The sequence below is a fragment of the Mauremys mutica genome, chromosome 11 (assembly GCF_020497125.1).
Source record: "Mauremys mutica isolate MM-2020 ecotype Southern chromosome 11, ASM2049712v1, whole genome shotgun sequence".
In the NCBI taxonomy this organism is placed as follows: domain Eukaryota; kingdom Metazoa; phylum Chordata; order Testudines; family Geoemydidae; genus Mauremys; species Mauremys mutica.
Genome location: NC_059082.1, coordinates 67,239,278 through 67,265,656, shown reverse-complemented (window position 1 = coordinate 67,265,656; position 26,379 = coordinate 67,239,278). Strand labels below are relative to the sequence as shown.

Here is a 26,379-nt window from a genome sequence, read left to right as displayed (position 1 = left end):
CTGAACTCAAAGTCTAGAGACTTCTATTGTTTATTTTCACTGTTTTTGAATATTGTGACTTGACTACAGAGTGTCTCTAAACACATAAACAAGACTCATCATTAATATCTTTCAAAATAAAACTAAAATGCTTAAGGAAAACAGATAAATATCAGCCATACTCCAACAGAAATATAAAATGGGGTTTGGCAAGAGATAAGAAAAAATAATCCATCTGGTTTATTACAGTTTACTTTCACTACAAGTGTTCCAAGGAACAGGAGATTTATAACAGACTCTACCCTTATGGGTTCCCTTATTGCATTTTGAAGATTATAAATGAAGATGTAAGTATACACTTCTAGAACTCCTTTCAGCAAAAGGATCTCTAAAGCACAGACTTGCATAATTCTAACACAGCAAGTATGCAGCACAGCCAAGAGTAGAACACGCATCTCCTGACTCCTAGTCTTGTGCTTTGACCACTAGATCATACTTCCTTTCATGAAGATCCCAAACATCAAGGTCTCCTCATACTCTGCTTTGATCCTGATGTAGGGCCCAAGAAATAAGGATTTAAAAGTTCCTGTGACAGAAAATATTGCATCCACTGAAATAGTAACTAATAATTAAATGTAAACAGAGCAACAAGCCAAGCTGAAAAAAATGGGAAGTAGATGCCTAAAAAGTTCCAGAAAGAGCAAATTTCCATGATTTTACATGCCACTAAAATTAGCCATTGTAATCCAAGAATCAAAAAGCCTCTGGTTCACTGTGTGTTCTTAATTTCAGGGAAATTGTGACAAAAAGACACAAACTTTCAAAATATAAATACTTATCCTCCATCTATGTACAGTTTAACAGCCTCACATCCTGCTGTCTGATGGTACAGCTAGATGAGACACTTGTCATTCATGTGTCATTTAAGACCCATATTTTAGAAGCAAAAGGACTTTCTTTTAATTATTCTGGGAAACTCTCTTTGATTTTAAAACCATGATCAATTAAAGACATATGGAATTAAGTTGTGCCTTCATTACTTTGCATCTAAGACAGTCTTTTGTGTTAGCCTCCCTGATATCGTAAAGTGACAGCGAAGATACCAAGTCTTCAGGTCAGACTATACAGAGGGCTTCAAGTTTTTGTAGCTTCTTGTGACAAATGATCTATTACCAGACCAGTGTTATCTTCCCCTCCTCTTTCCAACAGATGCTAATGTGAGCCCATCAAAAGTAAGCAAAAGGTCAGGCCTTGTTGCAAGCTTTTTTGAGACATGTCCCAGAACAACTTCACTGCCACCTAGATTAACCTTCACACAAGCCAGAATTAGCAAGGCTTTTTAAACACACACAGCACCAGCAGCTAGAGAGAGAGAGACAGCGCGCGTGCAAGCCCACGCCAAGACAAGTTTTTTCCTTATAAATTTTTGGAGTGAGCTTGAAAGTGCTTATTTGAACTGAAGGCCATAAAGACTGATCTCCTCTACTTAAAACAGTACAGATGGAGGAAGGGCATCAAGCTACACTTTCCCCACTTCTGTCCTGAAGTAATCTACCTCTAGATTGACAGAGATATGGTAACAATTTCTTTGCACACTCAAATCTTTGGTTTCTCTGCTGAGGCTGCTCAGATGGGTGTGGTGGTGATATAGCTCTCAACTTTTCCCTCATTTAAACCTAAATTTGCTTCCTTCCCACACTAATCTTTTATCCTGCTTCTGGCTTTCATTACTGTAAAAAACAACAACTGAGTCATGAGAATGGGGTTATAAAAACTTATTTATGCTAAAGGTAGCCCCACACTGTTTAAAGCTTCCTCTCTCTCTCTCCACCCCCCCCCTTTTTTTTTTTTTTAAATAATGTCCTGTATTTGTTCTTGTTCACAAGTTATGGACACATCTGATCCTCCATGGTCAGCTGAAGTAAATGGTGTAACAGCAGAGTTCCCAACCTTTTTCTTTCTGAGCCCTCACCCCCATCCCCCCGCTATAAAAATTCCACAACCCATCTGTGCCACAGCAACTGTTTTTCTGCATATCCAGCAGATTAAAAGCCAGGGCCCATGTTAGGGCATAGCAAGCAGTACACTATAGCCAAATCGCTGCCCCACTGACAGACCTAACCAAAAAAGAAACAGTCAAATGCAGTTCAGTGGACTGAAGAGTGTCAGAAGGCCTTTAACCAGCTTAAAGCAACACTCATGTCTGACCCTGTGCGAAGGGCCCCAGACTTTGACAAACCTTTCCTGGTAACTACAGATGCATCCGAGTGTGGTGTGGGAGCAGATTTAATGCATGAAGGACTGGATCAAGAATTCCATCCTGTCGTGCTTCTCAGCAAAAAAAAACTGTCTGAGAGGGAAAGCCACTGGTCAATCAGCTAAAAGGAATGTTACACCATTGTATACGTGCTGGAGAAGCTACGCCCATATGTTTGGGGATGGTGTTTCCACCTGCAAACCGACCATGCTGTGCTGAAGTGGCTTCATATCGTCAATAACAAAAAACTCCTTCGGTGGAGTTTAGCTCTCCAAGATTTTGATTTTGAAATACAACACATTTCAGGAGCTTCAAACAAAGTGGCTGATGCACTCTCCCGTGAAAGTTTCCCAGAATCAACTGGTTAAAATCGTCCTTGAAATGTGGAAAATATTGTTAGGTTTTATATACTCAGTAGTATATCTAGACGTGCATGTGTCTTATTAATTCTGTTTTCTCCTAGAGCTCCTGGAAGAAATCACAGCCAGTGTGGAGCAGGCTGTCCAGCACCATCTGTGATTTGGGGGGCATATCATAAACGTACAGCTAAATCCCTCCTTTACCTGTAAAGAGTTAATCCCTCTTTTACCTGAAAAGGGTTAAGAAGCTCAGGTAACCTGGTTGGCACCTGACCAAAAGGACCAATAAGGGGAGAAGATACTTTCAAATCTGTGGCGGAAGGTTTTTGTTTTTGTGTTCCTTTGTTCTCTCCAGGTCAGGAAGGAACCAGGGCAGGGAAAATATATCTCCCTAAGCCATATCTGAACTAAGCATCTAATATTACAGAAATAGTAAATAATAGCAAGGAAATGTGTTAGATTATCTTTTGATTTAGCTTGTGAATTTTCCCTGTGCTAAGAGGGAGGTTTATCCCTGTTTTTGTAACTGTAAAGTTTTGCCTAGAGGTGAAATCCTGTGTTTTGAATCTGATTACCCTGTAAATTACCTTCCATCCTGATTTTATAGAGGTGCTTCTTTTACTTTTCTTTATAATAAAGTTCTGTTTTTTAATAATCTGATTGGGGTTTTTAGTGTCCTAAAAACCCAAGGGTCTGGTCTGTACTCACCTTAGTTACTCTCAAGCCTTCCCAGGAAAGGAGGTAAAAGGGGTTTGGGGGGATATTTTGGGGAAACAGGAACTCCAAGTGGTCCTTTTCCTGAATCTTTGTCTAACTCATTTGGTAGTGGCAGCATACCATCCAAGGGCAAGGAAGAATTTGTGCCTTGGCGAAATTTTTACCCTAAGCTGGTAGAAATAAGCTTAGGGGGTCTTTCATGTGGGACCCCACATCTGTACCCTAGAGTTTAGAGTGGGGAGGGAACCCTGACATCTGCAAACAAGTGTGAACCGAAATGACACAAAAAAAATCACTGAGACAAGTGAAAACAAATAAAAACAAGAGAGACAAACTCAATCTCTAAGTGCTCTCATTACTTTATGTCCTCTTACATCAAACATTACGAAAGAAACCATCATAAATTAGCATACACAGGAACCACCATGGTACAAAGTAAGCAGTACCTTACTACTACTAAAATTAAACAAAACCTTGAGGCATCTTTTTGCAGGAATTGCCTCCATTAAGTAGAATTACTAGCTCTTCCAGTCTGTTTGCCTTTCACAATCTAATTGAGACCAAATATTCATTTTCCAGACCATTACTACTAATGCACTAACGTATTATTACTATTTCACTTAGACATATTGCCAAATAATGATATAGAAAGTAAATTCGACATCTCCAGGTTATGTTCCCTCAAGAAAGTGTCCAAATTTTAGCAGCCATTGTTTTATATTTCCATTCATTCCATATAATGATTTTTTGTTTCCAATAACTAACTAGTGGTATCTAGATCTGCAGTGTTGTTTACATTAGCCAGAGTTTAATAAAATCAAGTTACTAAATTTTCTGGTCGAAGACTGTAGGATATAATCCAATTTTATGTAGTCAAGGGGAAAAAAAAAAAGGCAAGTGAATAGGAACAGGAAGTTTCTCCATGAGTTGATACAATTATTCTGTCAAGAAAACATCAGTGTGAATTCTTTTTCCACTTTGAGTTCTCTACAGCTATCACATATTAGTCTATAAAAAGGTACATGTACCTCTCCATTCAGATATCTTTATGCATCTCTTTTACTCTCTAATTCTTCCTCTGCCTTGATACCTGTCTACCTTCATAACCCACAACACACAAGTAGACCAGCACTCTGGATACATAGGTTTTATTCCCAGTTCTGCCAATGGCCTCTTGGGTTACCTTTGGCAAGTCAATTTTCAATACCTGTGCCTCAGTTTCTCCATTTATAAAATTAAGATAATGATTCTGACCTTCTGCATAAAGCACATTGAGATGATTCTGATGGAGAGCTAGGTATGATTACTATTTACATGTATTTTTGCTTAGGACTCCTTTTATCGTTCCAGTATGTCGAACAAGTTTATTGTAGAGTTGTTGTAGCTTTGTTGGTCCCTGTATATGAGAAATGAGGTACAGGACCAACTTCTATTGGTGGAAGAGACCAGCTTTCAAACTCCACAGAGCGCCCAATGAGCAGGAAAGACAGTAAGTATGGTTAGAGACCACTCAGGCTTAAACAGGAGATCTTCAACCACTTGAAACTCAAGAGTCATACCAGAAAAGTAGAAACTGGGTCAGGTTATATGTAAAAAAGAAAGAAAAACTAACACAAGCATGCAGGGACAAAATTAGGAAGGCCAAGGCATAAAACAAGATTAAACTAGCTAGGGACATAAAAGGTAACAGAGAAACATTTTACAAATACATTGCAAGAAGAGGAAGATCAAGGACAGGGTAGGCCTATTATTCATTGTTAAGGGAAAGACAACAACAGAGCAATGGCCAGAATGTTAAATGCCTTTTTTGGTTCAGTTTTCAACCAAAAAGGTTAGCAGTGGTCAGATGACTAACATAGGGAACATCAGGGTAAATGGGGTAGGATCTGAGGCTAAAATAGGGAAAGAACAAGTACCATAATTTTTAACAAGTTAGATGTCTTCCAGTCAGCAGGGCCTGACAAAATACATCCTAGAATACTTAAGGAACCAGCTGAAGAGACCTCTGAGCCATTAGCAATTATCTTTGAGAACTGATGGAAGACAAGGAGAGATCCCAGAGGACTGGAAAAGGACATGTATAGTACCTATCTATAAAAAGGGGATAGAGAATAAGACTGAGAATATATTATTGCCCTTATATAAATCCATGGTACGCCCACATCTCGAATACTGTGTACAAATGTGGTCTCCTCACCTCAAAAAAGATATTCTAGCACTAGAAAAGGTTCAGAAAAGAGCAACTAAAATGATTAGGGGTTTAGAGAGGGTCCCATATGAGGAAAGATTAAAGAGGCTAGGACTCTTCAGTTTGGAAAAGAGGAGACTAAGGGGGGACATGATAGAGGTATATAAAATCATGAGTGATGTTGAGAAAGTGGATAAGGAAAAGTTATTTACTTATTCCCATAATACAAGAACTAGGGGTCACCAAATGAAATTAATAGGCAGCAGGTTTAAAACAAATAAAAGGAAGTTCTTCTTCACGCAGCGCACAGTCAACTTGTGGAACTCCTTACCTGAGGAGGTTGTGAAGGCTAGGAATATAACAATGTTTAAAAGGGGACTGGATAAATTCATGGTGGCTAAGTCCATAAATGGCTATTAGCCAGGATGGGTAAGAATGGTGTCCCTACCCTCTGTTCGTCAGAGGATGGAGATGGATGGCAGGAGAGAGATCACTTGATCATTGCCTGTTAGGTTCACTCCCTCAGGGGCACCTGGCATTGGCCACTGTATCCACATCCGATCCGCAAACATGGTCTACAGATATAAAGCAGCTGTCCTGCAAATCAGATTTGCAGGACTCTACATGTCAAAGCCACTTAATCTTCTTTAACAGGGTAACAAGCCTTGTGGATGGGGGGGGAGGGGGGGAGAGTAGTAGATGTGGTATATCTCAACTTTACTAAGCCTTTTGATACTGTCTCACATGACCTTCTCAAGCAAACTAAGAAAATATATCCACCCTAGAAGAAACTAGTATAAGGTGAGTGTGCAACTGGTTGGAAAACTGTACTCAGTAATTATCAATGGTTCAAAGTCAAGCTGGAAGGGCATACTGAGTGCGATCTCACAGGCATCTCTCTTGGGCCCAGTTCTATTCGATATCTTCATAAATTATTTGGATAATCACATAGAGAGTACACTTATAAAGTTTGTGAACAATACTAAGCTGGCAGGGGCTTAGAAGCTCTGGAGGACAGGATTAGAATTCAAAATGATCTTGACAAACTAGAGAAATGGTCTGAAATAAATAGACTCAAATTCAAATAAGGACAAATGCAAAGTACTACACTTAGAAAGGAATAATCAATTGCACAAATACAAAATGTGAAATCATTGCCTAATGCCTAGGAAGGAACACTAAGGAAAAAGGATCTGGGGTTATAGTGGATCACAAACTAAACTTGAGTCAACAATGTAATGCAAGTCTTCTACTCCACTCAGCACTTGTAAGGCCTCAAGTGGAATATTGTGTCCAGTTCTTGGCACCACACTTTGGGAAAAATGTGAACAAACTGGAGTATGCCCAAAGGAGATCAACAAAATTATTCAAGGTCTAGAAAACATGACCTATGAGGAAAGATTGAAAAAATTGGATTTGTTTAGTCTGGAGAAAAGAAGACTGAAAGGGGACATGACATTTCTTCAAGTATGTAAAAGATTGTTATGAAGAGAAGGGTGATAAATTGTTCTCTTTAACCACTGAGGATAGGACAATAAGTAATGGGCTTAAATTGCAGTGAGGGATATTTAGGTTAGACATTAAGAAAAACTTCTTAACAATAAGGGCAGTTAGGCAGTGGACCAAATTACCTAGGGAAGTTATGGAATCTCCATCATTGGAGGTTTTTAAGAGCAAGTTAGACAAACACCTGTCAGGGATGGTCTAAACAATATTTAGTCCTGTCTCAGGGAACTGGACTAGATGACCAGGTCTGGGAAAGGTAATCAGTATCACAGCTAAACACAAAGTGGAAGAGATTTTTAGGCATGAGTTGACACATGTTGCATTCAAAATGAAGTGGGCAATTAACACCCCTGCTGTCATATGACAAAGAATTTATAGATTGTTGGCTGGGTTACAGATTGTTGAAATGAAACAAAACCAGTATCTATACTGAGCCCATAATTTTTGGGCTCTAGCAAAATTATTAAATTAAGCTCCGAGGCTCGTCTTTTGAAGGTGTTGTGCGGGTTTCCTTGGAAGGCGAGGACTAAGAGGTAAGATATGGAGTGATCATTTTGTGAAAAACGTTCACACAGATAATAGGGCGTTTTTGTCATTTTTCTGTGAGAGTTCATTTGAGAGCGCAGTGATTGTCCAGTTTCATCCACATAGTAGTAGTTGGGGCATTTGATGCACTGGATGAGGTACACCACATATTGTGATAAGCATGTGTAACAGCCATGGATCTTGAAAGGAGTGTTGTGGGTGGTATTGATCATCATAGCTGAGGAGATATGGCTGCAGGTTTTGCATCTGTTCTGGAAGTGTCTGGTGCCACTTTGTATTGGTGTGTAATGGTCTCTGGGGAGTCTGCTTCTGACTATGAGCTTGGTGAGGTTGGGGAGAAGGCCAAAAGAGGAAGTTTGGGAAAGATTTCTTTCAGGATGTACTCCACATTGAGTAAGTCTCCCCATCAGGTTGTAATTCTTTGATAATACCCATACAGGTACCCATATACCCATATAGGGTGGGTAGGTAACAGCTAGGGGTGTGTAGTCCGTCCCTTCCCCCTCCCACCCTATATTGAAGCAGGAACTAGGGTGGCCCATTCCACAATAAACACTGATTTTTCCTAGAAGACTAAAGCCAAATGTACTTCACGTATTGTGCACATATTTGCTTTGGACATTTAGTTATTTATTTTAAATTCAGCATTTGCTATGGCTGTTTTAAACCACAGGGGTTTTTGTGCCTGAAAGTTTGACATTGGCAGCCTACTATCATGAGTGCATTCACACGCTTCACTGTGCAATAGCTGCTTAAACAAACATTATTATCTGATATGGGCAGACACATTATCTATTTCTACAAGTAATACAAGGTTATTGCTATGCACCAAGAGCAGCTCACTTATCTTGGAACCCTAGTATTGAACATAGCTAATTAAACTATTAATTATTACAAAATACAAAAACAAATATTTTCAATTTATATCCACCAAGAAATCTGATTAAATAAGATAAAAAGTGAAGACATTCCTTTTTCCTTTATGGCAATATTTATCAGGAAAATTCTTCCCTCTCTTATCCAGTGGTCCCTACATGAAGAATGGGAACAATACCCACCTACCTCACAGAGTTGTTATGAAGCTTTGCAAACTTCAACTAATCACTCTTAGAGCCCCCACTCATAAGAGAAGCCATACTGAGTCAGACCAGTGGTCCATCTAGATCAGTACCCTGTTTACTGACAGTGGCCAATACCAGGTGCTTCAGCAGGAAGAAAAAGAACAGGGAATTTATTGCATCACCCAACCCTTCCCAGCTTCTGGCAATCAGAGGCTCAGGGACACCCAGAGCATGGGGCTCCAACCCTGACCATCTTATCTAATAACCACTGATGGACCTATCCTCTATTAATTTATCTAAATATTTTTTGAACCCAGTTATACTTTTGGTCTTCACAACATTCCCTGGCAATGAGTTCCACAGGTTGACTATTGTGTGAAGAAATACTTCCTTTTGCTTGTTTTAAACTTGCTGCCTTTTAATTTCATTGGCTGACCCCTGGTTCTTATGTTATGTAAGGTGTAAATAATAATTCCTTATTCACTTTCTTCACACCAGTCAAGTTTATAGACTTCTATCATATCTCCCTTTAATCATCTCTTTTCCAAGATGAACAGTCCTGGACTTTAGTCTATCCTCATATGAAACCCATTCCATACTCTATTATTTTTGTTGTCCTTCTCTGTACCTTTTCCAATTCAAATATATATTTTTTGTGATGGGGCAACCAGAACTTGTACACGCACATCTTAAATAATGTGTAATCTTATTGTGGCAAAACTGGGTTACTGGGCAACAAAATGGCAAATGAAATTCACTGTTGATAAATGCAAAGTAATGCACTTTGGAAAACATAATCCCAAATATACATATAAAATTACGGAGTCTAAATTGGCTGTTACCACTCAAGAAAGATCTTGGAGTCATCGTGGATAGTTCTCTGAAAATATCCACTCAATGTGCAGCGGCAGTCAAAAAAAAGTGAACAGACTGTTGGGAATCATTAAGAAAGGGATAGATAAGACAGAAAATATATTCCCTTTATATAAATCCATGGTACATGCATATCTTGAATACTATGTGCAGATGTGGTTGCCCACCCCAAAAAAGATGTATTGGAATTGGAAAAGGTTCAGAAAAGAGCAAAAAAAATGACTGGGGTATGGAACGGCTGCCATATGTGGAGAAATTAATAAGACTGGGACTTTACAGCTTGGTAAAGAGACGACGAAGGGGTGATATAAGAAAGATCTATAAAATCATGACTGGTGTGGAGAAATTAAATAAGTTAGTGTTACTTACTCCTCATAACACAAGCGCTAGGGGATCACCAAATGAAATTAATAGGCAGCAGGTTTAAAACAAACAAAAGGAAGTATTTCTTCAGACAACACACAATCAACCTGTGGAACTCCTTTCCAGAGGATGTTGTGAAGGCCAAAACTATAACAAGGTTAAAAAAAAATTAGATAAGTTCATGGAGGATAGATCCATCAATGGCTATTAGCCAGGATGGACAGGGATAGTGTCCCTATCACCTGTTTGCCAGAAGCTGGGAATGGAGGACAGGGGATGGATCACTTCCCTCTGGGGCACGTGGCATTGGCCTGTGTCGGAAGACAAGATACTGGGCTAGATGGACCTTTGGTCTGACCAAGTATGGCCGTCTTTATGGCATTATGATTTTTCTTCCTTATTATCTATCCCTTTCCTAATGGTCCTTAACACTGTTAGCTTTTTTGACTGCCACTGCATATTCTCAGAAAACATCCAGTCAACTATCCACAATGACTCCAAGATCCCTTTCTTGAGTGGTAATAGCTATTTAAATCCCAATTGTATATACAAAATGATTGGGGTCATGTTTTACAATAAGAATTACTTGGCATTAATCAACCTTGAATTTTATTGACCACTTTGTTGCCCAGTGATGCACTTTGTGAGTTCCTTTGTATCTCTTCACAGTCTGCTATGAAGTTATCTATCTTGACTAACTTTGTATGATCTGCAAACTTTGCCACCTCACTATTTACCCTCTTTTCCCAGATCATTTATGAATATGTTGAATAGCAATATGGTCCCAGCAGATACCCAGAGGAGACCACTATTCACCTCTCTTCATTCTGAAAACTGATCATTTATTCCAATCCTTTTTCCTGTCTTTTAACCAGTTACTGATCCATGAGAGGACCTTCCCTTTTATCCCAGGAATGCTTACTTTGTTTATAAGCCTTCGGTATGGGGCTTTCTAGAAGTCCAAGTATTTTATATTGACTGGATCACCCTTGTCCGCATGTTTGTTGACCCCCTAGTAGATTGGTGAGGCATAATTTCCCTTTACAAAAGCTGTGTTTTGACTCTTCCAACATATCGTGTTCATATAGGTGTCTGATCGTTCTGTTCTTTGCTATAGTTTCAAGCAATTTGCCTGGTACTGAAGTTAAGTTTACCAGCCTGTAATGGCCAGGATCACCTCTGGAGTCTTTTTAAATATTGGTTTTCCATTAGCTATCCTCCAGTCATCTGATACAGAAGCTGATTTAAGCAATAGGTTACATACCAGTTAGTAGTTCTGCAATTTCATATTTGATTTTCTTCAGAATGCTTGGGTGAATACTGTCTGATCCTGGTGACTTATTACTGTTTAATTTATCAATTTGTTCCAAAACCTCCTCTACTGACACCTCAATCTGAGACAGTTCCTCAGATTTGTCTCCTAATAAGAATAGCTCAAGTGTGGGAATCTCCCTCACATCCTCTGCCATGAAGATGGATGCAAAGAATTCACTTAGCTTCTTCACAATGGCATTGTCTTCCTTTAGTGCTTCTTTAGCACTGTGATCATCCAGTGGCCCCAATGACTGTTTAGCAGGCTTCATGCTTCTGATGTCCTCAGCACAGGATTGAGTTCTCAAAATACAAACTGTGGTGGAGGACCCACTATATTCAGAGATATTGTATTTCCGGGAAGTTCCCACCAAAGTAAGAAGAATTAGAAATAATTTCTGTCTTTAATCAAAAAAAAAAAAAAGAATACTTTTGGCTGTGAATAACCTAAGTAGTCCTTACATAAAATAAGCAATGTTTCCTTTTTCCTCTCCTAAATTCAACCTAGGAAACCAGCAAATTATCAGATTCTACCTCTCAACAGAAAAGCTTCTCAGGATGGATAAGTTGAGACTCCAGCATTGTTCCTGGCAAAAGCAGAAGAGGAGATATTGGGGAAAGGCTCAGGTTAGCAGTCACCCTATCCACCATTTAATTTTTCAAACAATATTAAAGTGAGGCAGGCATGAGAAGGCCAGAGATAATTTTTTTACCCTTCCCTTCCAATACACACAGACCAAATGCAAGACCATTTAAAATGTAAATAGTTTGACTTAAATGATATTTGATAGATCACAACAAAAATGTAAAGAAAAATTAAACTGTGTTAAACTAAAATTGGAGACAATAATTTTGGAGGCAATTAAACATACACCTCTAGCTCAATATAATGCGACAACACGAATTCGGCCATAACGTGGTAAAGCAGTGCTTGGGGTGGGAGGGTGTCTGTGCACTCCGGTGGATCAAAGCAAGTTCGATATAACACAGTTTCACCTATAATGCTGTAAGATTGTTTTGGCTCATGTGGACAGCGTTATATCGAGGTAGAGGTGTAAGTAGCTATTTAAAAATGTAACTGTACTGAGGCTGTCTCAACTGTGTGAATTCCCACTTACCATACACACAGAGCTAGGTCAGCGGCTACACAGTGCACAGTAACTTCTAGATCTGCTTTGATAATACTGCTGGTATTTTACATCTAAAAGCAAAGGGGAGCTGCTGTTTTGCATTATAAAGTAAAAGTTAAACTGCATTCATAAATTAATGACACTATAGAAAAAACCATCTCAAATCACAAATGGGATTTTCAGTTTAACAGGACCCTTCAAAAAAATGACACTGAGCTGAAACTTGATTAAATTCACACTCCAAGCATGTTTTAAGTTCTTAATGTACTGTAACCCTTTTACTCCAGTGTAGAATTATATAAAATGAGTAGCAAAATTATCTGTTGCAAACATAGTCTTGCCTTCTTATATTATTCATTGCGAGCTCTGAAACGCTGACTGAAGGAAGAGAGCGAGGAAGAAACAGTGCCCTTATGAAAAGGGAATTTGGTCTGAGGGGAAGTGAGGGAAAAACATTGAGTTCTGCAAACTAAGTTAGATACAAGTAAAAATTAAGATGCTGAGTAGTTGAACAAAGAAGAGTTAAACAACAAAAAGGCAAAGAGTAAACAGGAAGATAAAGAACGGGTATGATCTGGAGAAGTTTCAAAGATGGAACATGAACTGAAAACTGATCCCGTTTAAAACACTACTTGAAAGTACAGAAAAATATCTGGCAAGATTTAGAAGGATTATTAGCATGCAAATTAAGGAGGACACTTGCTTACTTAAAAGTGCAGAAATTCCAAGATATTTAGATCAGAATTCCTCTATTAACAAAGAAGCAAACACTGCTGAAATCTTGCCTGCATCAGCAACTTGACAGGACTCCTCTCAGGCTCCTAATTTTCCACACAATGAAGCAGTTTACAGCTGCTCTCATCTTTACTATTGAGGCATACCCTACAGAGAATGCTGTAACCTGAAAGGCCTTCAGAGACTGCTCAGATCAAACTGAAAGCAAATGTTGGGACCTACACAAAATTTAAGAAAAACAAAAACAAACCACAGCCTGAGGTAGACATCCAGCTGCAAAATTTCAACACACATTTTAAGTTTGGCAAAGCAATCAAACACATGGCTTCATAATGGTAAGTGTTGTATAACCTTATTATCCGGTACTACCAGCTCTGCCTGTAACACACATTAATCCAATTTAAATGGAGAGTAGACAAAGGCCTGGTCTACACTAGGCGTTTAAACCGGTTTTAGGAGCGCAAAACCGATTTAACGCCACAACCGTCCACACTAGGAGGCACCATATATCGATTTTAATGGCTCTTTAAACCGGTTTCTGTACTCCTCCCTAACGAGAGGAGTAATGCTAGTATCGGTATTAAAATATCGGATTAGGGTTAGTGTGGACGCTGATCGACGGCATTGGCCTCCGGGAGCTATCCCACAGTGCACCAGTGACCGCTCTGGACAGCATTCTGAACTCGAATGCACTGGCCAGGTAGACAGGAAAAGCCCCGCGAACTTTTGAAATTCATTTCCTGCTTCCCCAGCGTGGAGATCTCATCTCATCAGCACAGGTGACCACGCACAGCTCATCAGCACAGTTAACAATGCAGTCTCCTGAGAATCGTAAAAGAGCCCCAGCATGGACTGCACGGGAGGTACTGGATCTGATCGCTATCTGGGGAGAGGATTCAGTGCTAACAGAACTGCGTTCCAAAAGACGAAATGAAAAAGTATTTGAAAGAATTTCTAAGGCTATGACGGATAAAGGCCACAGCCGGGACTCAGTGCAGTGCAGAGTGAAAGTTAAGGAGCTCAGACAAGGCTACCAGAAAACCAAAGAAGCAAACGGAAGGTCCGGGGCAGGTCGAAAAACATGCCGCTTCTATGCTGAGCTGCATGCAATTTTAGGGGGCTGCGCCACAAGTACCCCACCCCTGATCGTGGATTCCGAGGTGGGGGTTGTAATCTCTTCCATGGCTGAGGATTATGCAGACGGGGAAGATGAAGATGAAGAAGAGGAGGAAGACCTAGCAGAGAGCACACAGCACTCCGTGAGCCCCAGCAGCCAGGAGCTTTTTCTCACCCTGACGGAATTACCGTCCTCCCAGCCCTCACAAGCGGAATTACCGTCCTCCCAGCCCTCACAAGCCACTATCCCAGACAATGACGCCATGGAAGGGAGCTCTGGTGAGTGTACCTTTGCAAATAGCAAACATTGTTTTTTTTAAACCAAGTCTTTTTTAATGACTGATTTGCCCTTAGGACTTGGGATGCATTCGCAGACAGTATAGTTACTTAGAAAAGTTTGTTAACATGTCCGGGGATTGAGAGGAAATCCTCCAGGGACATCTCAATGAAGCGCTCCTGTAGGTACTCCAGAAGCCTTTGCAGAAGGTTTCTGGGCAAGGCAGCCTTGTTCCGCCCACCATGGTATGACACTTTACCACGCCATGCATGTAGCAAGTAATCAGGTATCATTGCGTGGCAAAGCATAGCAGCGTATGGTCCCGGTGACTGCTGGCATTCAAGAAGCATCCGTTCTTTATCTTGTTCTGTTATCCTCAGCAAAGTGATATCGTTCAGGATAACCTGTTTAAAAATCAGGAATTTAAGTAAGGGGGGTGGCCATTTTTCTACTGGGTTCGTGGAATGCATCAGCTTAAAAAAAAAACTTTCCTGCACGTAGCGAAGCGGGGGGAGGGGAGGAGTCAAATGCCGATGATCTTTTCTGTGTTTGGTCACCGGCGATCTTCCCCAAGGTACCAGACACACAGGGGGTGGGAAGGGTGTTGATTAGCAGGGAGCTAGCGTGGTATTAGCCATGCGTTGGGAGGAGGGGTAAAGCACTGCAGAAGCCGAAAGACAGTGGCTTACCATGGCCGCATGCAAGCTGAATTCTGATGCCTGGACCTGTGTCTGAGAGATGTGTAACAGCAGAGCTGCAGGCACTCACTATTAAGATGAAAAATGCGACCTTGTAGGGAAATCACATGTGCTAGGTGAATACTGCTTTTCACTGTGAAAGAGTATAACCATTGTTCTGTAAAATGTATCTTTCTAAATATTTATCTCCCTCATGCAGCTGCAAATTTTTCAACCATCCCTCCTCCATCCCAAAGGCTAGCACAGATAAGGCGGAGGAAAAAGAAGACGCGAGATGAGATGTTCTCAGATATTATGGAAGTTACACGCAATGAAAGAGCTCATCTGAATGAGTGGAAGGACGTGGTTTCAAATTACAGGAAAGAGGCCAGTGAACGTGAGGACAGGAGGGATGAACGTGAGGACAGGAGGGACAACCGAGATGAGAGGTGGCGGCAGGAAGACCGGCAGGAAAATCAGCGGTGGCGGCAGGAAGATCAGCGGTGGCGGGATGCAACTCTGGGGCTGCTGCGTGATCAAACTGACATGCTCCGGCGTCTTGTGGAGCTTCAGGAACGGCAGCAGGATCACAGAGTGCCGCTGCAGCCCCTGTATAACCACCCTCATCCCTCACCATGTTCCACATCCTCCTCACCCAGACGTGTAAGAACGCGTGGGGGGAGGCTCCGTGCACCCGCCCACTCCACCCCCGTGGACAGCCCAACCAGAAGGCTGTCGTTACTGTGAATTTTTTTTAATGGCCTTCTCCATTCCTCCTATCCTCCTCCCAAACCACACCCTTACTTCTCTATCTTTTTATAATGAATCAATAAAGAATTCATGCTTTTTAAATGAGAGTGACTTTATTTGCATAAGTAAGCTGTACTCGAAGGGGGTGGGGGAGTTGCTTACAGGGACTGAGTCAATCAAGGGGGTTGGGTGTTCATCAACAAACACAGCAGTCACACTGTACCCTGGCCATTGATGAAGCTCGTTTTCAAAGCTTCTCTGATGCGCACCGCTTCCTGGTGTGCTCTTCTAATCTCCCTGGTGTCTGGCTGCGCGTAATCAGCGGCCAGGTGATTTGCCTCAGCCTCCCACCCCGCCATAAAGGTCTCCCCCTTACTCTCACAGAGATTGTGGAGAATACAGCAAGCAGTAATAACATAGGGGACATTGGTTTGGCTGAGGTCTGAGTGAGTCAGTAATGTCCGCCAGCGCGCCTTTAAACGGCCAAATGCACATTCCACCACCATTCTGCACTTGCTCAGCCTGTAATTGAACAGATCCTGACCACTGTCCAGGCTGCCTGTGTATGGCTTCATGAGCCATGGCATCAAGGGGTAGGCTGGGTCCCCCAGGATAACGACAGGCATTTCAACATCCCCAACTGTTATTTTCTGGTCTGGGAAGTAATTCCCTTGCTGCAGCCGTTTAAACAGAGTAGTGCTTCTGAAGACGCGAGCATCATGAACCCTCCCTGGCCATCCCACGTGGATGTTTGTGAAACGTCCCTTGTGATCTACCAGTGCTTGCAGCACCATTGAAAAGTACCCCTTCCGGTTTACGTACTGGGTGCCCTGGCGCTGCGGTGCCAAGATAGGGATATGGGTTCCATCTATCGCCCCACCACAGTTAGGGAATCCCATTGCAGCAAAGCCATCCACTATGGACTGCACGTTTCCCAGAGTCACAACCTTTCGTAGCAGCAGCTTAGTGATTGCTTTGGCTACTTGCATCACAGCAGCCCCCACAGTAGATTTTCCAACTCCAAACTGATTCCCGACTGACCGGTAGCTGTCTGGCGTTGCAAGCTTCCACAGGGCTATCGCCACTCGCTTCTCTACTGTGAGGGCTGCTCTCATCTTGGTATTATGGCGTTTCAGGGCAGGGGCAAGCAAGTCACAAAGTTCCATGAAAGTGCCCTTACGCATGCGAAAGTTTCGCAGCCACTGGGAATCGTCCCACACCTGCAACACAATGTGGTCCCACCAGTCAGTGCTTGTTTCCCGGGCCCAAAATCGGCGTTCAATGGATAGAATCTGCCCCATTACCATCAGGATCTCCAAAGCGCAGGGGCCCGCGGTTTGAGAGAATTCTGTGTCTACGTCCTCATCACTGTCATCGCCGCGCTGCCGTATCCGCCTCCTCCTCGCCTCGGATTGAAGGTCCTGGTTCACCATAGACTGCACGAGAGTGCGCGAGGTGTTTAAAACATTCACGATTGCGGTATGGAGCTGAGCAGGGTCCATGCTTGCTGTGCTATGGCGTCTGCACAGTTCACCAAGCAAAAAAAGGCGCGAAACGGTTGTCTGCTGCTCAGGGAGGGAGGGGTGAGGCTGTACCCAGAACCACACGCGACAATGATTTTTGCCCCATCAGGCACTGGGATCTCAACCCGGAAATGCCAAGGGGCGGGGGAGGCTGCAGGAACTATGGGATAGCTACGGGATAGCTACCCACAGTGCAACGCTCCAGAAATCGACGCTAGCCTCGGACCATGGACGCACACTACCGATTTAATGTGTTTAGTGTGGCCGCGCGCATTCGATTTTATAAAATCTGTTTTACAAAACCGGTTTATGCAAATTCGGAATAGTCCCGTAGTGTAGACGTACCCAAAGTTGTGACAAACCAACATAACAAAAAAATTCCTTCAGGTTAGTTAACAAGGTCCTTAAATAGTGTCTTTATGAGGGAAAGATTCATGATCTGCTGTCTTTTTGTTGGTAAAAGTTATCTGAACTGTTTAACATTAAGATATCCAATGTATTCAAAGCAATTTTCAAGTGTGTTTTCAGAGTTACAAATGTGGAGATACAACCACATGTAAAAGTATATTTCTATATTCTTCTTCCAACTAGCACTGACCTTAAAGTCCCTCTAGTAATCCTTTACCCTTGCGACTCTGGCTATCTTTTCAATACACCATTATCTGTCTTTCCATGTTCATTTTTTAATTTTAGCTTTGCGATTCTATTACTTCATTTTCAAGGAATATGTAGGCTACCTGATAAGATTAAAAACCTGACAGAATCAATTCAGGCTTTCAACCTTTCATGGAAAATAATGCAGTTACAATTTATTAATGCATAATATTTTCTGTAATATCATCCCTCAAGTTCTTGTTATTTAGTAACAACTGAACCACAAACCTCACTTAGGACAGTCAGATTTCAGATTCCCAGGAGCCAAGAAATATAAACTTGATTAAGATAAAAAGATATGTTAATACCATTTAAGCTGCAATTAAACAATGGTTAGAGAGAACTTTAGTTATGCCATTTAGGGAGGCCATCTCTAAACTTACAAGGTTACAGCGGCACAGCTATATCAATATGTAGCCGCATTATGCCAATGGAAGAGGGCTCTCCTGTTGACATAATAAAACCAGCTCAACGAGCAGCAGTAGCTATGTCGGAGGGAGAGCTTCTCCCGCCGACAAAGCGCTGTGCACAAGAGCGCTTATGCCGGCAAAACTTGTGTCGCTCAGCAGGTGTTTTTTCACACTCCTGAGTGACAAATGCTTTGCCAACACAAGTGCTAGCGTAGACATGGCCCCAGTTTACCAATGGAAATGCAAGAAAGCCAATTTTCTAACTAAGAACAGGCTGAGAGTATGTATAATCAAGCAATGAAAAAAAAACCTAGAATTTAGAAGTATGAGTTTAAAGTGGCAGTATTTGAATATTTACAAAATGTTATATGCATGTTTCCAATATGGTTGCTGTGAACTGCTATGTATTAATATATGAATATTGATATGTATTTTTTTAAATTACTTTGGTCAGTGAGGTAAAGTTACTGTCTAACTATGGTGGGTTATTAGAATTTCCTGTATGACTACTGATCTGACTTAATAGGGGGCTCTGGGAAGAAGAAAGAGAAAAGCAACACAATAGATCTAGATAAGGATTCCTGGCAATACACTTGAAAGACAACAGGACAAGCTGTTAGCTTCAAGGATCTTGTCTCCAAGGAAGATGCAAGTTTGGTTTGCCAAACTAGCAACCTGGAGAAAAACAAACATTAAAGATTTAAAAAGTGCTTTTCAGAAGAAGAGGTCTCTTGTCAAACGCTATGTAGGGAGACTGGCAGAGAAAAAAAGACATGGCAGAGTGAGTCTAAACAAGTAGGATCTTCCCATTTCCAGCACAGGGCCAGCCTTAAGGAAAAAGCTAGATATACATACATTATGTTTTATTGTTTTAAGATCTGCTTGTCTGTTAAATGTTTTTGTTCTAAATAAACAACATCTTCCTTTAAGGAGTCTGTCTGGCAACTGTATTAACCCTGTCATTGCTCTGTGAAGGAACAGAACTGCCGGGTGTTAGCCTAAATCTGACCTGCTGATGTAATCACAGTTAGTACCAGGGGACTGCAACCCAGGGCACAGTCAGAGTGGAAGAATCTGTAATTTCATCTGGAGCCAGGTGACAGTTAAGATACGTCTAACCAGCAAGCACGGGCGCCGACAGCAAGTCTTGGAGCCTGGGTCTATAGATTCAGGCTTGCAGTCCTCAGGAGCTGTGTAGACATTCAAGGCTTGTGATCTAAAGCTCAGCCCCCCTTCGTAGGCTTCAGAGTCTTGTCTACACAGTTATTTTTAGTGCTGCAACACAAGCACGAGCCTGTAGACCCATGCTATGAGACTCACTGACACAGGCTGATGTATGCTGTGCACATGTAACCATAAAGAATAGAGACCTACGAGGGACGCATTCAATGAGAGCAAGAGTGATCAGAGGTGCAGTTTGCTCAATAACTGAGACAGTTACTTACAAATCCTCTACACTAGTGTTTTTGGGATGTTTCCCAGAGTTGCACTACTGTACCACCATTTCAGCTTCATGGGTGGCAACAGTAGTGTATTCAGAGCCCAGACATTTTTACCATGAAGTAAAACAGAGCAGTGAAAATACCTGTCAAGTGACTACCCTACTCTTACACTATTGTCAGTGGGTAGCAATGAGGAGAGATTTTCTGAAAATAGCTACTGAAGCCAAGTGCAAAAGGGAGATAAAATGGAATTCTAAGTGGTTTATTGCAAAGAGTACTGAATATCCCTGTGACTGGTGCTCTAGTCATCACGTTATGGCGCCTCCTCCTGGTCATTCTGGGGAACAGCTCACCAGGTCAAAGCCATCCCTGCACCTTTGTCTTTCCGTCTGCAGCCCCCTCTCACTCCAGGAGCTGCTTCGGCCTCTTCATTACGCAGCCCACAGGCTAGGGCACTATCATGGTTTCCCCCCCTCAACTGAAAGGGAGGGGGGAAGAGGTCTCTTCTCCCAAACAGGCTCAGGCAGTCTTCCTATGCACTGCCCCACCAGTGCCACTTCCCCAGTTGCTGGTTGGGGAACCCAGGCCTGCCCTCTACTCCTGGTTCCAAGGGTTCTCAACCTTTTTCTTTCCGAGAGTCCCTCCTCTCCCCCCGCCCCCAACCTGCTACAAAAACCCTGTGCCACAACAACTGTTTTTCTGCATATAAAAGCCACAGCCAGTGTTAAATGGCAGCAAGCAGTGCAATTGCCCAGGGCCCCACATCACGGGGGGCATTGCAAAGCTAAGTTGCTCAGGCTTCAGCCTCAGCTTTGGATGCTGGGCCTAAAGGCCTTGGGCTGCAGTCCCGCGCAGTGGGGCTTTGGCTTTTTGTCCTGGGCCCCAGTGAGTCTAAGGTTGGCCACACTTGGAGGACACCCTGAAACATGTTCGTGGCCCCCGGACCTCAGGCTGAGAACCACTGCAAGTCTGTTCCACCCTGAACCTTTCTGCATTTCCGAGCCCTTTCCTAACCTTCTGGCTCTCCCTTCCTTCTCTGGGTCTCCCAGCTTCAGCACTCCCTCCTCCCAGGGAGCAACTACAAGCTACATGTCTGTGCAGCCTCCAAATACTCCTCCCTCTTCCCAGAGACCAACTGCAGCCTGTCCCAGCAGCTCCTTCTGTTGTCAGCTTCCTGTTCCTGCAGATGTGAGCTACTTCTAATGAAGGTTTCTCTCTGAGTCTTAATTCCCCCAAGCTTGCCGCTTAATAGGCTAATTGGCCCCTCTGGCCTGCCTTAATTCTTTCAGTGCAAGTGTGGAGAGGACACCCCATCACAGCAGCCACTGAAGTCAACTGAAGCTGAGGGCACATAGTCCTTTGCATGATTAGGCTCTTCTATATGAGAAGAATCCAAAAAGCAGGTGACCACACCACAGAAATGGATGGTGCAAAGTTAGGAAGACTGCAAGGGATTTCTAATTCTCAGGAAGAAAGAAGATGGTAATGAGCTACCTATCTCCATGTTTCTAGAGCATCCGTCAGCTTGGACAAAAATTCCCCTCCAATACCTTGTGGCATCCACTAGTGACTTATAGCCTCTTCTTCCCAAGAAGTGGCTACATTTCAGAGAAGTTGTATGATCTCCATATACAGTTTGAAATACTTTAGAATCAGAATCGCTATTACTAATTGTTTGTATGAAAGACATTACATTTTAAAAACTACTTTTTTTATATAAAGCCATGGAACAAAGATGTTGTTTAAAAATATATTACACATCTTTTGTTTCTTGGTGATGCAATGTATTTATAAAAAGGGGCATGACTCACTTGGCCACCTAACCTGTTGATTTCAGTTTTCACTCCCTGAAGTAACTGAAGAAAAAAATGTGACAGACTGTTTCACAACAGATAAGCGCACGGACAGGGCTCATGTTTTACCAGAGCTTTCAAACAGAAAGGATGTAACCTATAATCTTTTGAGTTTTTTTCCTAAAAATTATCTGATCCACAAATTCTATTCAAGTAGGATTCTTTTTAATGGTCAGCCCCAAGGATCAACCTTTCCACATTGGCAATTGTATTTTTTGAAAAATACTGAAATGACTGCACATTTTTTTCAAGTCAAGGATTTCACAATATGGACAGAATTCTCACCAAAGAAACATATCAACAGCAGAGTTTACCAATAAAGAAATCTGCCTTTATTCACAAAAAGAAAAAATATTTAACTATTCATAATTTATTATTCATCAATCAATATTAATTTTTAAAGGACTGCAAATTAACTCTAAAAAGGATATGATCACAAGCAACCTTTACCTTTTTAATTAAGGCCACCAGATCACAGCTTAGAAGACCAAGCAGAAAAAGAATTTGTCCTAGTACTTATGCTTTGGAACAAATCCAAGAACCATGGGAGTCTGAAATCCTCCAAGTGATTGCATGTTACCCAACTAATTAGTAAAAAGTGATACAAAGGCATACCCGTCAATCCTGAAAATAAGCGCTATAACTGAATTTTTCATTTTGCATTTGCAATATTTTAAGTTATGAGAAAAGTCAACAGGTAGTTACAAACCTGAAAAAGAAAAAGTTCACACACTGTATGCATGTGCCTATTTCTAACCAAATCAGGTAACAAACTCTAAAAATGTACCCAATATCTATTTGCTCAAATATAATAGATGGGGGGGGGGATAAATACCCCCCCCACAGCTACTCCCTTTCTTTGCCACCAAACAACATCTCCTGCTATTTAAACAAAACAGTTGTGTGCTGTTTATTATGTATATGCTTAACTGTAAAAATGTCAAACTTTTTCTAATGTAACAATGTTTGGATAGCTGAGCAACAAAACAAGATATTTGTTGAATATCACCAATATTGATAGATAATGTATTTGCTGAATAGTTTTTGAACAGCTATTGAGCAAGACAAACACCACTACAGAACAAACAAATTTCATCAGTATTGTTGAATTATTTATCTTACAAATTCTCTCTTGAAGTATCCAATCAGCTTATTATCTGTTCAAATACTATTTGGCTGATACGTGAGTTGACAAATATGTGAAATTAATGGATTTTTATTTTAGTTCTAGTCACTTAGCCCTACTTACTAATGTATCTTGCTTTTGTTATATTTCTCTTCTCTTTGCTTTAATAGTCAATATATTTTCCTTCATTTCTTTCACTGTTTTCCTCTTTCCTTAGTCTCTCCCTGCATTGCCACTTCTCTCTCCCTTTATTTTCTTACATTGTCCATTCTAGCGCCACCTTTCCACATTCTCTATATATTGTACTTCACTTCTCCAATTTATACCCTTCAGTATCTTCCCCACCCTTTCTGACCAAATCCATGCACTGGGCTTGAAAACTTTACCAGACACCCAATAGCCAGAGCAATAGCAATAACAAAGCACGGCAAAAGCCAAAGGCCAATATTTTTTTTTCCCCCACTGGTCCTGGAGACACTGCAATACCAGGTCAATGCATGGGGTGGACAGAGCAAGCTCCTATTCCATCCCCTTGTTTTAAAAATCAATTTAACATACAGTCCTCAAATAAAGGACCTATCAGATATTAAACTGATAAGAACAGACACTACACTTTTATCTTAGCTCCAAGGTAGATTCCTAGCTACTACAAGGGCATGGGTGATGAGTCTCTGCTTCTCAACCCTTCTCTCCACTCACTCTCTGCTGCAATGGAAATTTACAAGCTGCAGAAAAGGCACTGAAGTGGTATGTCTGCAGATATATCAAGATATGCCCCATACCTACACACTGCATTGTACACAAGTGGCTCACATGTGGGAGGCTACCTTCACAACCATAAGGACTAGAGACTTTTTTTAAATGAAAACTTATGTTCTGCAGAAGTTGAGGGCACACACCAGGGAAAGCTTCCTACTTGCCATGGGAGAATGGATTTTTCAAGCCCCACTCACAATTTTAATACCTCTTGAAAATTTCAGGAAAAGTAGAAATAAAAGCAAACGCTCAATAGCTACTACAAGTCAGCCCAAAGAAAGTCCTCTGAACTCATCTACAAACAATCTAATGCACTTAATGCAAACTGGTAACATTTTCAGCAATCATTAATGTTACCATTATAACCTGATGAGTAACACAGATTACTACCTCAGAAGGGTGTATCTTCCCAGGAACTCTCTCTCACTTCAAGCAGGTTGGTTTAGCAACTGCTCCAGCTTGCACAAGAACTGTTTTTCAGTAAGCAAGGCAAGTTCCCAACTTGCAAACTCCCAATGAACTACAAGTTCAACACTAGTAAACCCTTAACTATTTACAAACCTTCAACAAAAAGCATGTCAGTTATATCTATTTATATGACTGAAGGTGAGAATTCAAAGCTGTGATTTATCTGAACAAAGCAGGAAACAGTTATTACAATGGCCACATGTACACACCACTCTATTTTGTGGCTAGTACCCTGAATACTTATCGAGTCTACAAGATACCACATAAATTGGAATCATAGAAAGATAGGTTGAAGTGCCACTAGAACGGGGTTTCTCAAACAGGGGTCGCCGCTTATGTAGGGAAAGCCCCTGGCAGGCCAGGCCGGTTTGTTTACCTGCCCCGTCCGCAGGTCCAGCCGATCGAGGCTCCCACTGGCTGCGGATCGCCGCTCTGGGCCAATGGAAGCTGCTGGAAGCGGCGGCTAGTAAGTCCCTCAGCCCGCCCAGCTTCCAGCAGCTCCCATTGGCCCGGAGCGGCGATCCGTGGCCAGTGGGAGCCGATCGGGGCAGGTAAACAAACTGGATGGCCGTCAGGGGCTTTCCCTACACAGAGACCCCTGTTTGAGAAACCCTGCACTAGAATCTAGGATTCTATATTTGCAGTAGCAATTGAAAGTCCCATTCAGGATTAGGGCTTCACTTGATCCACAAAGCAAGTGTTTTCTTTATTATCTCTGGTATAAAGAAGAACATTCCCATAAACTTCTATTCACACCCAAAGTTGCTTTGTTTACATTACATTCAAAGTGACATCAGGCAAGTGAACTGTACATGTCTGATTAGATCAAGAGACCAAATGAAAGCAAAACCAGAGAAAAATTCATTAACAGCAGCTTTAAGGGCAGGGACCATATACATATAAGTGTTTGTACACTTAGCACAATGGAGCCCCGATTCTGACTTGCTACCAGAATATTAATATTTAAAAAACAATACATAGCAGAGAACTATGTAACCAACCATACTGTAATGATTTGGAGAACGGAATGTAGCCCATGTCCTAATTACTCAAATATCCAGACTGAAAGTGCATTTCAACATAAAACAGTAGTATAGAGAAAGGTGGAAGGAAAATCAGAGTTTGGGGCATGAAAACCACAACAATAAAGATAGAGGAACCTTTGCTACTTAACTTTTGAGATACTACCAAGCGCCACCCATTCTAATATACTTACTTAACACACACACAATCTAATCTCGATGAGACAGGTAATAATTAAAAGCACTTTTTTCTCTTAATAGATATCACAATTACGGTAGCACAGAACAGGCAGCTACTCAATAAACGTGCTCTGGGCATCATAATCTCCTTAGGTGAGGGCTTGTTATTCCATAAGCCTTATGTATGTGATGACTGGCACAGGCTGCTTTACCGGCAGAGCCTGAGAATGCAAGTGCACTCACCACCCCCTCATGCAGCCAGAGCCGCCCTTGGCCTCCTAGGAGCTACCTAAACTGAAAGTAGGCTTAGCCTGGGTGAAATTACCAAGCTCCTGCAATGAGTAAATACGTTTAGCAGACAGTCCTATGCCATCAAGAAAAGCACAACCCCCCCTCCCCACTAATCAGTCACAACCCCATTTACCACCACCACCACCACCCCAACCCTTTACATAACTATTGACAGGGCGAGGGAACAACAACAGGCATCAGCCAAGCTCTTGATACCCCGCGCTCCCGCTGGATGGGTGGGGGGAGCCTCTCCCCTTTCTTGGGCCAAGGGCCTTGCACCTGCTCCCGCTGGGGCCCTGCAACCCCCCGTGCACCCCCTTCCTGTAAGGGAAGAGGGGGCTGCACCCTCCCAGAGAGGGCCTGACCCGGGGGAAAGGCTGCGCCCCTTCCATGAGGGCGGGGACCCGCGGCGGGCGGGAGCCCCGGGCGCTGGGTCCGGCCCCGGAGCACGCGGCGGCAGGGGACGCGCGGCCGCTCTTACCCAGAAGGGCTCCGAGCCGCCCTCGCCGCACAAGCCCTGGATCGCCATGGAGCGCGGCGGCGGCTGGGGCTGCCCCCACTCCACGCTCTCCCTCCTTCCCGGGCGGCGGCGACTGAGGGAAGTGGGGAAAGGCGGCCGGGCGCGCCGCTGCCACGCTCCCTGATTGGCTCCTCGGTCACGGGGATGCCGGGCCTGCTGTGCCGGCAGATCGCCGCGCTGGCCGGCCGCTGGGGGCGCCCCACGCGCCGCGGGAGCCGCGGTGTATCTGCCCGGTGGGGGCAGTGCGCACGCGGCCGGTATGGGTTCCCTAGGGTGCGGCTTGTAGCGT

The 26,379-nt window shown here is 42.4% G+C and overlaps 1 protein-coding gene and 1 non-coding gene across 2 annotated transcripts in view; both read right to left on the bottom strand.

Annotated features, from left to right (window-relative positions):
* The window catches only part of ABCC1 (ATP binding cassette subfamily C member 1), a 103,357-nt gene extending 77,194 nt beyond the window's left edge, over window positions 1-26,163 (bottom strand). Inside the window, exon 1 of the mRNA XM_044980593.1 lies at window positions 26,052-26,163. Within this exon, the coding sequence (XP_044836528.1) occupies window positions 26,052-26,099 (48 nt within the window). The 5' untranslated portion in view covers window positions 26,100-26,163. The remainder of the gene's footprint in view (window positions 1-26,051) is intronic.
* Window positions 23,306-23,491, bottom strand: LOC123344771. The gene has a single exon (XR_006572652.1). It is a non-coding gene; the product is annotated as a U2 spliceosomal RNA (small nuclear RNA).
* Window positions 26,164-26,379: the final 216 nt, after the last annotated feature.